Source organism: Mizuhopecten yessoensis, unplaced genomic scaffold (genome assembly GCF_002113885.1).
Source record: "Mizuhopecten yessoensis strain PY_sf001 unplaced genomic scaffold, ASM211388v2 scaffold2137, whole genome shotgun sequence".
In the NCBI taxonomy this organism is placed as follows: Eukaryota; Metazoa; Mollusca; class Bivalvia; order Pectinida; family Pectinidae; genus Mizuhopecten; species Mizuhopecten yessoensis.
Window position 1 is genome coordinate 118,671 of NW_018404396.1, and position 13,567 is coordinate 132,237.

At 36.5% G+C, this 13,567-nt stretch overlaps 1 protein-coding gene across 1 annotated transcript; it reads left to right on the top strand.

Moving 5' to 3' along the window:
* The first annotated feature begins 199 nt into the window (after positions 1–199).
* LOC110445241 (calmodulin-lysine N-methyltransferase-like) lies at positions 200–11,301 on the top strand. The gene is made up of 11 exons (XM_021489744.1): positions 200–350; positions 1,969–2,147; positions 2,874–2,935; positions 5,423–5,483; positions 6,178–6,232; positions 6,702–6,765; positions 7,361–7,421; positions 7,811–7,885; positions 8,569–8,632; positions 9,128–9,256; positions 9,487–11,301. The coding sequence occupies exons 1-11, from the start codon at positions 291–293 to the stop codon at positions 9,571–9,573; spliced, it is 897 nt and encodes a 298-aa protein (XP_021345419.1). The 5' UTR covers positions 200–290; the 3' UTR covers positions 9,574–11,301.
* Positions 11,302–13,567: the final 2,266 nt, after the last annotated feature.

A 13,567-nucleotide genomic window follows, 5' to 3' on the forward strand; every position in this document is an offset into this window, starting at 1 on the left:
ATTTGTGTATATAACACTAAATACACTAGTTTGTGTTTTTAACTTCTACATTAAAATATTTGATTTTGTAAAATACAATTTTCATTAATTTTACTTTTAGATATAATACATATATCATTTCAATTATATTTTACTATAATATTCAATTAATATTTTACACAAAAGTCTAAATAATAATTTCTCCCTACTATGGAATTTTTTTGGCGTCCTTGGTTGTAGATTAACATGTACCTACAGTGTGGAGTAATTTCCCAGTTTATGATGAGTTATAAATAGATTCTGTTCAAATCATGAGTAAACACCTGAATTCTTCCGAAAAAGCAAGGGAGCGGTGGAAACTATTAGCAAAGGTAATTATTTGATATATTTTATGTAAAAATATATACATTGTACAACTGCAGGTGCTCTGATCACTCATCCACACCGCAGGGACCTGATAATTACTTATATTTGTACCTAAACTAAGGTGTTAAGAGCAATTTTAGACGTTTGTGGGTTTAGATCGATTTTTGGTAAAAACGCCACCCCAATAATGATAATAATTACTTGAGTATCATCATTGGGGATGACATTTTTACCCAAACAATCTACCCACGCCCCGCCCAAAAAAAATAAAAAAAATACTCTAAACACCTTAGTTTACGTCTAAATATAGCTGTAACAAATTCTCAGGTCTCTGTGATCCACGTTGTATCAGACATCTAGCACATGTACAGGTACTCAAAGCCTCATCTCACTGTTCATTCAGACTATATATAGGTATAGGTTAGTGTACCTGTGATTCATANCCCCCCCCCCCGCTCAAACAAAAAAGAAAACGTGTAAAATTACTCTAAACACCTTAGTTTAGGTCTAAATTTAGCTGTAACAAATTCTCAGGTCCCTGTGAACCACATTGTATCAGACAGAGCACATGTACAGGTTACCTCTAAGCCTCACTGTTCATTCAGACTACCTGTGATTCACATACACAATTTTGTAAACTATAAAATCAGTAATTTTCAAAAGCTATTACTGAATTTGATAACAAATTGAGAAATTGGACTAATCATGTCTTTGCAACAGGGTAAGGAAATTATTACATGGCCTGACTGGGATTCAAACCTGGAACCTCTGTTGACGGCAATTGACAGCTCTATTTAATTTGCAATCTAGGTCTGGGTATCCTCCTGCAAAGTCACTTGCAGTTCTTGAAACAATTAAGTGTTTGTCACAGGCATCAATGTGACATGAGGAAAAGGGCAACAGCTGAAACCAGGATTCAAACCTGGAACCTCTGAACTCCGGACAGACACTCGGAGTGAGTGAAGCAAATATGGGTTTCTAGATCTGACGTCAGGGATCAACCCAGTCCAGTTCCACTACAGTATTAAAAAATGATCCTCTGTCCTTTTTTTCAAGTCTTGGCCCTCCTCAGAACCCAGGTGTGGTATCCCATTAATGGCCAAGTGTATATACAGTTCATAAGGGCTCGGGTCACAGGCACCACTGTAACAGGAAAGAAAAACAGCATGGCTAGACTTGGATTGGAACTTTGGACCGTTAAAACACTATAGATAGAGGCTCTACCAATTGATCATGAGCTACCTGGTCATTGGTGATCAATTTTTTTTTTGTATCCGAGACAATATCAGAACATAAGAAAAGAAAAGCATTTGAAATTTGAATTCAACTGTCGAATTCAAGGTTGTGATCTCATATATATATAGAGCATTCAACTTTAGTAGTCAACCATTTGCTCCAAAGCACAGTGTTTTGCTTTAGCGCATTCAGTGTGTGGTTAATAGTTTTTTTCTGTAGCAGTATTTTTGTATGTAATGTTTAACCAAAAATTAGTTTAAACTTGTCTAGTACCCAGTTATATGTATTATATAAACTGATTTCAGGAATGTATCTTGACCATAAAAGATATCTCAACTAAATGTACTCATTACACAATTCTGTTCTTTATATTGTACTCATGATCAGGCGTTAAAAGGACAGAGATCTGATGAGACTTGTCATAGTTCTGTATCTGTACGCCGGTTTGGCAGCTATGGTCTGCTACAGACTCGGGAACTATCTACGTCCGAAAACTTGAAGAATAGTGGATCATCATGGCACCACTACACATGTCCCGAGGTACTCAACTTCTCCATGACCATTAGGTATGTAATTCCACCATTTTCTATTTCAGCCTGGACCCCCAAAACCTGAATACTTGTGTCCCCATGACCCCCAGAAATGACAACTTGTAAAATTCCAGTCTCCATATTTTATTGATGTATATGACTTTAAGCAATGTATACTAAACATCATTTATGAGGACCCCAAATATTTATCTAGGACCCATAATTTTCAATCAAGGCTGAACGGAGTCCCAATGACTCTAAAAGTCAAAATGGGATGTAAGTTCATGGACTTTAGAATAGAGTTGACCTGTTTAACCTCCCTGCAGAACATTTGAATGGGTGAGGGTGCTCTTCTTCTGTTCCTACCAAAACCTGTGTTGTGGTCTGACATTTGTATATGAGGGTCTCTGTCTATTAGGAGTGGACGACATCATCCCATGACAGACATTGCGAAACTGTGTATGGGAGGATTTGAAGTAATATTTGCATAGTTAAAATATATTTTATTATCTTACAATGACTTGCTTATATATATATTAGCAACATATTGTGGAAAAAGATGTATTGAAATAATTTGTTGAGGTACTACAATAAGGTATCTAAGTTACCCTATTTAGCCTGACTTTGATGAAATTTTGTAGCATGCACAATATACGTTCACATGGCTGACTTCAAATTTGAAGGCGATCCATGCTTAATTAGTTAGAATTGAATTGTTCGGACCAAGGTTACCATTCATTGATGTAATACCCTTTTCTTCAGACATTTGGCTGGGACTATAAATGCAGAGACTGTGTTAGGCTTCAACAATACAGGAAATGTTTGTAAGTATAGGTACCTGCCACTGATGATATCTCAATTATGATAAATAGCTGAGCTCAGGGTTGCTTATTATGCTGTAAAAAGAATTACCTATAACATTTTTGAGTTTATAAATTACTGGCAAACTAACTATAATTGTTTGTAAATAAACTGATGTCATTGACATTTCTTTGGATGTTTCTCTCAGTTTCATATTCATTAATTCTTTATTTCCATACATAAAAATTGAGAACATTGGTACCTTAACATTCAGTCTCTTTAGAAAGTTCAAAAAACTTAATTCTTCTCAAAAAATGGTATTTATGTTGTGTTGTTTTTGACTGACATCGTTGTGAAACATTGTCATCTGATTGTGACATCATTGTGAAACATTGTCATCTAATTGTGACATCATTGTGAAACATTGGCATCTGATTGTGACATCATTGTGAAACATTGGCATCTGATTGTGACATCATTGTGAAACAGTGTCATCTGATTGTGACAACGTATAATAGTACAGGATATTGAGTGCACCCATAATAGGGGGTTTATAGAATGTCTCCCTCTTAACAGAGGGAGACATTCTATAAACCCCCTATTATGGGTGCACTCAATATCCTGTACTGTTATACGTTGTCACAATCTGATTGTGACATCATTGTGAAACATTCTCATCTGATTGTGACATCATTGTGAAAGATTGTCATCTGATTGTGACATCATTGAGAAACATTGTCATCTGATTGTGACAACGTATATCAGTACAGGATATTGAGTGCACCCATAATAGGGGGTTTATAGAATGTCTCCCTCTGTTAAGAGGGAGACATTCTATAAACCCCCTATTATGGGTGCACTCAATATCCTGTACTGTTATACGTTGTCACAATCTGATTGTGACATCATTGTGAAACATTGGCATCTGATTGTGACATCATTGTGAAAGATTGTCATCTGATTGTGACATCATTGAGAAACATTGTCATCTGATTGTGACAACGTATATCAGTACAGGATATTGAGTGCACCCATAATAGGGGGTTTATAGAATGTCTCCCTCTTAACAGAGGGAGACATTCTATAAACCCCCTATTATGGGTGCACTCAATATCCTGTACTGTTATACGTTGTCACAATCTGATTGTGACATCATTGTGAAAGATTGTCATCTGATTGTGACATCATTGAGAAACATTGTCATCTGATTGTGACAACATTGTGAAACATTGTCATCTGATTGTTACATCATTGGGAAACATTGTCATCTGATTGTGACAACGTATAACAGTACAGGATATTGAGTGCACCCATAATAGGGGGTTTATAGAATGTCTCCCTCTGTTAAGAGGGAGACATTCTATAAACCCCCTATTATGGGTGCACTCAATATCCTGTACTGTTATACGTTGTCACAATCTGATTGTGACATCATTGTGAAACATTGTCATCTGATTGTGACAACGTATAACAGTACAGGATATTGAGTGCACCCATAATAGGGGGTTTATAGACTGTCTCCCTCTGTTTAGAGTTAGGGATCTCGCCCCTAGAAGGAAGATTAAGGTGTCAATTGCAGATTGCTGAGTGATTGGCAACTTAACTTGATTTATTGATTGATTTAAACATATTTTATTTGTCATTCAACAAAAAGGATTTGGCACAAGTTATCTCAACTTAGAAATGCCTTCACATTTTTAGATTGTACTGATTCAATATATCACACAGCTGGTTTTTACGGTTTGACAACAAGTCGACATTTAAATCACATGTTAACTTTACATTTGGGGTATTACCATAGGCTAGATCTAATGAATATTTCAAACGATCCCAGAAACCTAATGCTGCATTTTGCCATGGAGGCCTATAAATACAACCCATAACCTACTTTTCATTATCTAAGACTAATTCCACCCAAATTGTTTCATCATTCAATGATTCTAAATCCACCCGTCGTTTCAAAATTACATCATTTTTTTGCATAAATTAAGGTACCACCACCAAAAGTGTTTCTATCTTTTATCAATATAGTACTAAAGTTATCAAGCAATACTTCGGAGTTTGAAACAGTTTCATCCAAATGCATTTCCTTCTTCAATACACTTCATTATATAAATTACACGACAACAGCAACAAAGATATTTATCAAAAATATATATACAGATGTATGAACAAAGAGGAAAGGAAGAAAGAAAAAGAAACTGAGAAGAACAGCTTCCCCCGAGGTTCATTAGTATCCCCTATCTCACCCTACAGTAGCAATGTTGGCATTACTTCAGTGTATTAATTGTTACCATGACGTCTGATGATACAATATAAACTTCGGGTGAGACAAGGATGCCTCACACCAGGAAAAGGGTGGCTACACCAGCCTGTCCAGGGTATATAAATAAAGTGTTCTATATGGGACACACATATATCTAATATGCACAAATATGGCAGAATAGCAGATTTACACCTTGTTCCTAACACACTAGGCCTGTATTTAATGTTTGTTGTTCCTATTGTAGGTGTATGGCCCTCAGAGGAAGTGATGGCCTACCACACTCAGAAGTACCTTAATGACTTCAGGTATGTATCAACTACTTTTATTATACCTCTACTTATTTTACACTATACAAAAGTAACCACATAAACAAGCTATTTCCCCTCTAACTGCATGCCAGGGAAATAGTTCGTCTGGAGGAGTACGATAGTTTTGAAACTATTTCCCTCTGAAAATGCGGGAAATTGAGTGACGTCGTGGGCGAGGCCTGACCGAATATTGACCAATCAGCGCAATCAAATTTCCAGCCAGCAGAGCCCGTACTTTCTGGACCAACCTTCACCTCGCATTGTTGTAGTTTTGTTAATAAAGTGTCCCAACTGTTGAAAAATGTGTTGTCTAATAATATTTAGAATATTGTAAGGGAGTGTTTGTATCGGTATAATAAAACAGTTGAAGTATGGGTATTTCGGGATATAGCAAGTTAATGATCCCCCTCGTCCAGGACTATTTCCCTCGGCTTCGCCTCGGGAAATAGTCCTGGCCTCGGGGGATCATAAACTTGCTATATCCCTCATACCCATACTTTAATTGTTAAATATAGAGGTTCCCCAACGTGGGTTGGTTATCATGTTAATCTATCTGTTTATCAACCATTTCAGGAAGGCCACATTACAATATCTGCAAAAAGTATTAAATCAGTTTTGATTAAATCAATGAAGGAAATAATTAGTTTACTAATATTTTGATTGACATTACAAAGAGAACTTTGATTGACAGGGGAGCAACAGTATGTGAGCTTGGAGGCGGGATGACCTGTCTAGCAGGGGTCATGGTAAGTCACTTTCCAAATATGGCAAGTCCATGACAGGTATATGTCTGGTGGTCATTTAGATAACCATGTGCTTTTCGATAGTGGTATCTGTCTATAACTGTTTGTATGCAGAATATATTATGAACTACACATTGTTTCTCTCTCACATTTGTTACAGAGTAGTCATTCATGATCATTCTGCATCATGATTCAGAAAGCCTTTCCATCTTTTCCAAACCTCTTTGCCAGATTCTATTTAATTGTTGTAAATGGAGCGACACTCAAACTTTTGAGCATCATTGAGTTGTAACAAATTTAGTGCCTTGCTGAATTAGGGCACACACAATGAATTATGTAATGAAAAACAATAAATTCAGTTAGCACAATCATAATTTAGTTTACAATGTTTAAAGCGCGAAAAGCCCAGATATAAGATTACCACTGAAGATACGCATTTATAGTTATTCAAAGCTGTTAAATGTTTTTCCAGCTGTCCATATTGTCGGAGGCTGACAGCATGCTGTTGACAGATGGTAATGAGGAATCTGTGGACAGTAAGTGGACTGTGTAGTACAGACCAGCCAAAACTAGTTATTTCTGTTAATAGGACAGCACTGTTTACCAGTGCTTTATATGGATGCTAGACTCATCGCCTGTAGAATACCGACCGTACTATGGATACCACTGTCAGATTTTGTTTTGAAGGTCATGTGGAGGTCATAAGGATAAAAAAATGTATATAATCATTCACTCAGTGGCAATGGAAGCTTCATACGGTTCTGAATAAAACAATTTGAAATTCTAGATTTGCTTATTATTTTTGAATACGTTTTATCCTCCACTCTTGATCATTTTCTCTTATTTGACATTGACCTTATGCACTTTTCTTGACCTTGACCTTGATAGTGAAATCCCAAAATTGAATTTTATTTGACCATAAGCCACAAAACCCCTTTTTTTCTAGATATATTTTTCAAATGTTGACATTTTACAATTTTTAAAATAATTCACCAAAACATTAATAAGGTTTAGATAACAAAACATCTTCACATTGCTGATTTTATTTCTAGTCTAAATAAAAAATGGAAATCAGGTTTGACCCAAGGATGACATATCAAAGTTGAACATTTTCTTCCATTTCTTCTTCAGATCTAAACCAGATCATTGAAAAGAACAGTTCTGCCTTTGGAAAGACAAAAGTCACAAGCAGGTATAGCATTGCTCTACATTGACATGCTTGTACGTGTACATCATTTGTTAGATTGCTAATTTAAAGGATGTGTTGCTTGTATTGAAGGGGAAAATGTTGATGGCTTGCCGATCAACTAATTTACATTTACCAATGCAAGGGGATCATGTGTCTGAAATCTTATGCAATTCACCTATTTTTATTCTAAAAACCTCTAAAATGTTAGTTACCATACAGATGTCAGTGACGCAAAAAACGTCCAGGATAAGGAGGTTCCACTGTAGATACATATATACATGTACTGGTATTAATTTTGCACTTCTGTTACTGTGTAACATAATATTTTTCTGTTTTAACCATAAAATCATTGTAAGCAGGATTTCATATAGAAAGTTGTGTGGACATTTCAGAATGTTGCGGTGGGGTGATGGGCCGGTAGAGGAATCCCTTGTAGATAAGTTTGATATCATCCTGTGTGCAGACTGGTACGTATACAAGTTACTGAAGTTTTGAACACGCATACAGTTTCATTTTTAAGTAAATTAACACCTATTCTTTGTTAGGTTCCCTTGTTATACACTAGTAATTTAGATTGATAATAATTTGATATCAAGGTAGATCTATGTTTGGTTACACTATGTTATTAAACGTTATATTATACTTACGCCATATAACACAAATAGTTACATTGAACAGATTTCTGTTTATGTGAGAGTCCTATAGTTATAACTGTGGCTGAATGTCTATTAACGTGATATTATACTTACGCTATATAACACAAATAGTTAAATTGAACAGATTTCTGTTTATGTTAGAGCCCTATACTTATAACTGTGGCTGAATGTCTATTAACGTGATATTATACTTACGCCATATAACACAAATAGTTACATTTAACAGATTTCTGTTTATGTTAGAGTCCTATACTTATAACTGTGGCTGAATGTCTATTAACGTTAAATCATGTTGCCACACAACACCAAGGAAATCATAATGACGCTGTAAATCTTACTGAAGAGGCTGTGTTTTATCACTGAACTGTTCTGTGTTTTATCACTGAACTGTTCTGTGTTTTAACACTGAACTGTTCTGTGTTTTATCACTGAACTGTTCTGTGTTTTATCACTGAACTGTTCTGTTTTATCACTGAACTGTTCTGTGTTTTCAGTTTGTTTTTTGAGGAAGGTAGAAAGGATCTGGTGGACTTAGTTCATACAATGCTGAAGCCAGAGGTAAGTCTTTCTCTTTATGAATTCATCTTTAGTTTAAGCAGTTGGTGTGCCGAATTCCAGCTAGATCCTCTGGCCCCAGCAGTATAAAGTTGTTTGCATTTTGGAGTCAAGCTGAAGTTACACTCCTTTAATTCCTTTTTTTAACAATAAGGTAGTTAGTATTTTCTGAATGGTTTGGGTAGGACACAAACATATCCTGTTGGTACTAGCTAGGACCTGGAATTTGAAAAAATAATCGTATTCAACTCTGTATCAATAATCTTAGATTATGCTGCAACTTTTTCTTCAGTCGATTGGTAACCGCTTCAATCAGATTATATAATATTGTTAGGTTCTAGTCTAACATTGTGAGGCAGATGTATACTGCAAACTGGAACGTTGTACTTACCGATTGTACATGTATTTATAATTTAGCAATTTCTAAGGGCCATAACTCTTGTGACATTATAGGTTTATGCACCTGTCTGAAATAAGAATATTTCATTAATTTGTTAGGGTAAGGTATTTATGTATGCACCTCGACGAGGCAAGACATTTGACCAGTTTGTGAGCTTGGCGGGAGAGAAGTTTCATACCAGTGTCAAGGAGGAGTATGACCCTACTGTCTGGAGTCTCCACAAGCAGGTACAGTCCAGTGAATTTATGGTCTAAAGTCAACCGGGTATTGTCTAAGGGTGGCAAATAAGTACAATCATGATTCCTGCAGGTATCATACACCACCTGTGTTGGGAATTCCTATTGCATTTATTTTCATGTTTCACAGTTGTGTTAAGAACCACTTGCCATAAGAAATTTTATGTTAATCAAAATGTGGCCTCTGATACAAGTATATGATTACCCTTTACGGTTTCCAGATGGATGCTAAAGGGCTGGATCACTACGATGCCAACATACACTTCCCCCTGTTCCTGTCCATGGAACGCATCAACAAGGCCAGCTGATACATGTGCATCTCAAAAGACCTGGTGATACCAGCCGATTAAAACTGTCTAACAAATAAAATAATTGAAGGTGATTACATGATAATATTGGAAATTGGCGGGGATGAGGGTCAATGCCAGTTATTTTTAGGGAGGTGCCTTAATTACAAAAAAAACCTGCTCACTGTAATAATATATTTAAAAAAGTTCAATTCACCTGTAAATCTTTGGTAAATATTACACTTCAAACATACATCTTTTTGAATCTATGAATCTATATGGACACAAATTCCACATTTAGTATGTATGTAACAGTCATTTTTTTGCTTGTCCATTGATCATGACGACCTTGAAGTTTGGAATTTGTTACTTTGAGTGTGTGTGGACAGGTTGTAAAGGATATACTGGTACCTGGTATAGAAAATACTCTGTACTTATATATTATTAGTGTACCGGCCGAAATGTAAAACAAAACTCTGTACTTGTAGTGTACCGGCTGTAATGTAAAACAAAACTCTGTACTTGTATATTATTAGTGTACCGGCCGAAATGTAAAACAAAACTCTGTACTTGTAGTGTACTGGCTGTAATGTAAATGGAGTCTACTAGTCAACATATAATAAGATAGTACATTTAAACTTACACCATTTTTACTATATCAAACTTAAAGAAGAATTATCTGGTATTGGTTTGCCTAAAGTTCTTGACATTGAGATCATTTTCAATTATAAATTCACAAAATTCCTTCAGTTGTGAATTGAAATACTGGTAGTGAAATATTTTTTTGTTTATTTTAAAAAGGGACCTTTGGGTACCAAACGGTGAATCACTTGCAGAATTAAATGAAATATAATGTATTTGAGGGGAATGTTGAAATTCAGCATTATATAACGTAAACAATACTCAAATTGAGAGGCCACAATACTCACAGTATATAGTTGTTGAGACAACCCTTCATCCGTTTTAAGCTCACCTGGCCCGAGGGGGTCAACTTTGTCGTCCGTCAACTTTTTACATTTTTACTTTTTACAATCTTCTTCTTCAAAATTACTGGACCAATTTTGACCAAACTTAACATGGAACATCACTAGGACATGGGGATCTGAATTTATGAAATTTATGGGGCTATGCCCCCAGGGGCCTGAGGAGCCGGGCCAAAAAGGTAAAAAATGGAGTCATCTTTAAAAATCTTCATCTCTACTCCTACAAGTAGTAGAGAGTAAAGGCATGAAATTTATGGCCCTGGGGTCAAGGAGTCAAGAGGTAGGGTGGGGTCAATATTGTGTACTTTTTATGTAATTATGTATTTATACATTTAAATGATGTAAAAATAGGCCCTGGGGTCTTTCCCCACCCCTAGGTGTCTTTGAAACAGCTGAGATCCCCACCCCATAACCATTTATAGCATAGCTGGGCATCAAGAGATAAACACAATCATGATGTAAAAATAGGCCCTCGGGTCTTTCTTCATCCCTGGGGACTTAGTTTCTGGTTTATATCTTTGAAACAGTTGAGATCCCCACCCCATAACCATATATAGATTCGCTGGGCATCAAGAGATAAACACAAGCATGATGTAAAAAAAGGCCCTGGAGTCTTTCTCCACCCCTAGGGACTTTGTTTCTGGTTTATATCTTTGAAACAGTTGAGATCCCCACCCCATAACGATATATACGATTGCTGAATATAGAAATGAATGCACATACCCTTCGAGGATGGCCTTGGGGTCTGCCCTACCCTTAAAGACTTAACCCCTGGGTCATAACATTTAAATGGTTATGATCCCCACCCCAAAACTATATATAGAAATGCTGGGCATAAATAGACAAATGCAGTCATGATATTAGAATAAACCCCAGGGTCTGCCCCACCCTTGCAGACTTAACCCCTGGGTCATAACTTTGAAATGGTAATGATTTATGTTCCCCACCCCAAAACTATATATACCAATGCTGGGCATAAAGAGATGAATGCAGTCATGATATTAGAATAGATCCTGGGGTCTGGCCACAACCCTAGGGACCTAGTTTCTGATTCACAGCATGAAACAGTTGAGATCCCCAACCTATAACCATACATAAAATTGCTGGGCATGAACATTCTAATACAGATTGCTACAAGGATTGGCCTTGGGGTCTGGCCTATTCCCCTTGATGTCATTTGGAGAATATTTTTGCCTTAATTGCTTCGATATCCAGGTGAGCGATACAAGCCCTCTGGGCCTCTTGTTTGTAGTTAGATTCACTTGTCGAAATTTCTTTCCTTGCTGATTGGATTTCATTTTTGAGTTTGGGAATTTCAATGTTTTCTGTTTTATTCATAAAGTCTAGTAGTGTATTTTTTTGTTCATTTGTAATTTTCGAAATTTCTCGAAAGCTATCAATGTGTGTTTTGTGAGTTGTTATGGAGCAAGTGATGCAGATCAGTAATCCACAGTCCTGACAGAGGAGAACCACCTCATTGTCCTTATGGTACGGACACTTTGTGTGCCTTTGATCCTGACTGAAATTTGTACCGTTGCCATGGTTATGAATGTAGGTGAAATAAAGGTGTACAGGGAAGTAACTTCTGGAGGATCTTTAGGTCTTCTTTTGTGTATATGAACAAAAAATAAATATGATTTATGATCCCCACCCCAAAACTATATATACAAATGCTGGGCATAAAGAGACGAATGTGGTCATGATATTAGAATTGACCCCAGGGTCTACCCAACCCTTGCAGACTTAAACCCTGGGTCATAACTTTTAAATGGTTATGATCCCCACCCCAAAACTATATATAGAAGTGCTGGGCATAAAGAGATGAATGCAGTCATGATATTAGAATTGACCCTAGGGTCTGGCCACAACCCTAGGGACCTAGTTTCCGATTCACAGCTTGGAAACAGTTGAGAACCCCTATCCTATAACCATACATAAAATTGTTGGGCATGAAAAAAATCTAATACAGATTCCTACAAGGATTGGCCTTGGGGTCTGGCCTATTCCCTTGGATCTCATTTAAAGAATATTTTGCCATAATTGCTTCAATATCCTGGTGAGCAATACAGGCCCTCTGGGCCTCTTGTTAGTAGTTAGATTCACTTGTCGAAATTTCTTTCCTTGCTGATTGGATTTCATTTTTGAGATTAGGAATTTCAATGTTTTCTGTTTTATTCATAAAGTCTGGTAGTGTATTTTTTTGTTCACTTGTAATTTTCAAAATTTCTCGAAAGCTATCAATGTGTGTTTTGTGAGTTGTTATGGAGCAAGTGATGCATATCAGTAATCCACAGTCCTGACAGAGGAGAACCACCTCATTGTCCTTATGGTACGGACACTTTGTGTGGCCTTTGATCCTGCCTGAAATTTGTACCGTTGCCATGGTTATGGATGTAGGTGAAATAAAGGTGTACAGGGAAGTAACTTCTGGAGGATCTTTAGGTCTTCTTTTGTGTATCTGAACAAAAAATAAATAAATAAATAAATAATGTATTGATTAAAAAATGTGACCGTTCAAATTTGACTTGTTTAGTGAAACAAATGAGTTATACTTTATAACGCCACACATACTTATGTACCGTATATTATTAGACGAAGGGCTAGTGTGCTTTTGTCATAGCCTTGACCTACTTTCATGGTCACAGGGGTCAAATATGTCAAACACTTCACACAACTCCTTCTGAAGTACTGAAAGGTATAGAGTCTTCATATTTGGCTGGAAGCTTCTTGAAATGGAGCCCAACGAAGTTTGAGAATGAAAATAGTATTGACCTACTTTAAAGGTCACAGAGGTCAACAACATTTCAAACCACTTGTTCTGAAGAACCAAAAGGCATTGATTCATAGGATTTGGCTGGTAGCTTCTTGGGATAAAGCCAACAAAGTATGTGAAGAAAAATTACCTTGACCTACTTACAAGGTCACAGGAACAAATATGCCAAACACTTCAAACAACTTCTGAAGAAGAACCAAAAAGCATGGAATCATATAATAATATTTGGCTGGTAGCTTCAACAAATGGAGCTGACAAA

Excerpts from the sequence above, each read along its gene's own strand:
- LOC110445241 (XM_021489744.1), top strand. The coding sequence starts at position 291 with ATGAGTAAACACCTGAATTCTTCCGAAAAAGCAAGGGAGCGGTGGAAA. Across the intron at positions 6,233-6,701 it reads CCTGTCTAGCAGGGGTCATG|CTGTCCATATTGTCGGAGGC; the intron begins GTAAGTCACTTT and ends ATGTTTTTCCAG. Across the intron at positions 8,633-9,127 it reads ATACAATGCTGAAGCCAGAG|GGTAAGGTATTTATGTATGC; the intron begins GTAAGTCTTTCT and ends TTAATTTGTTAG.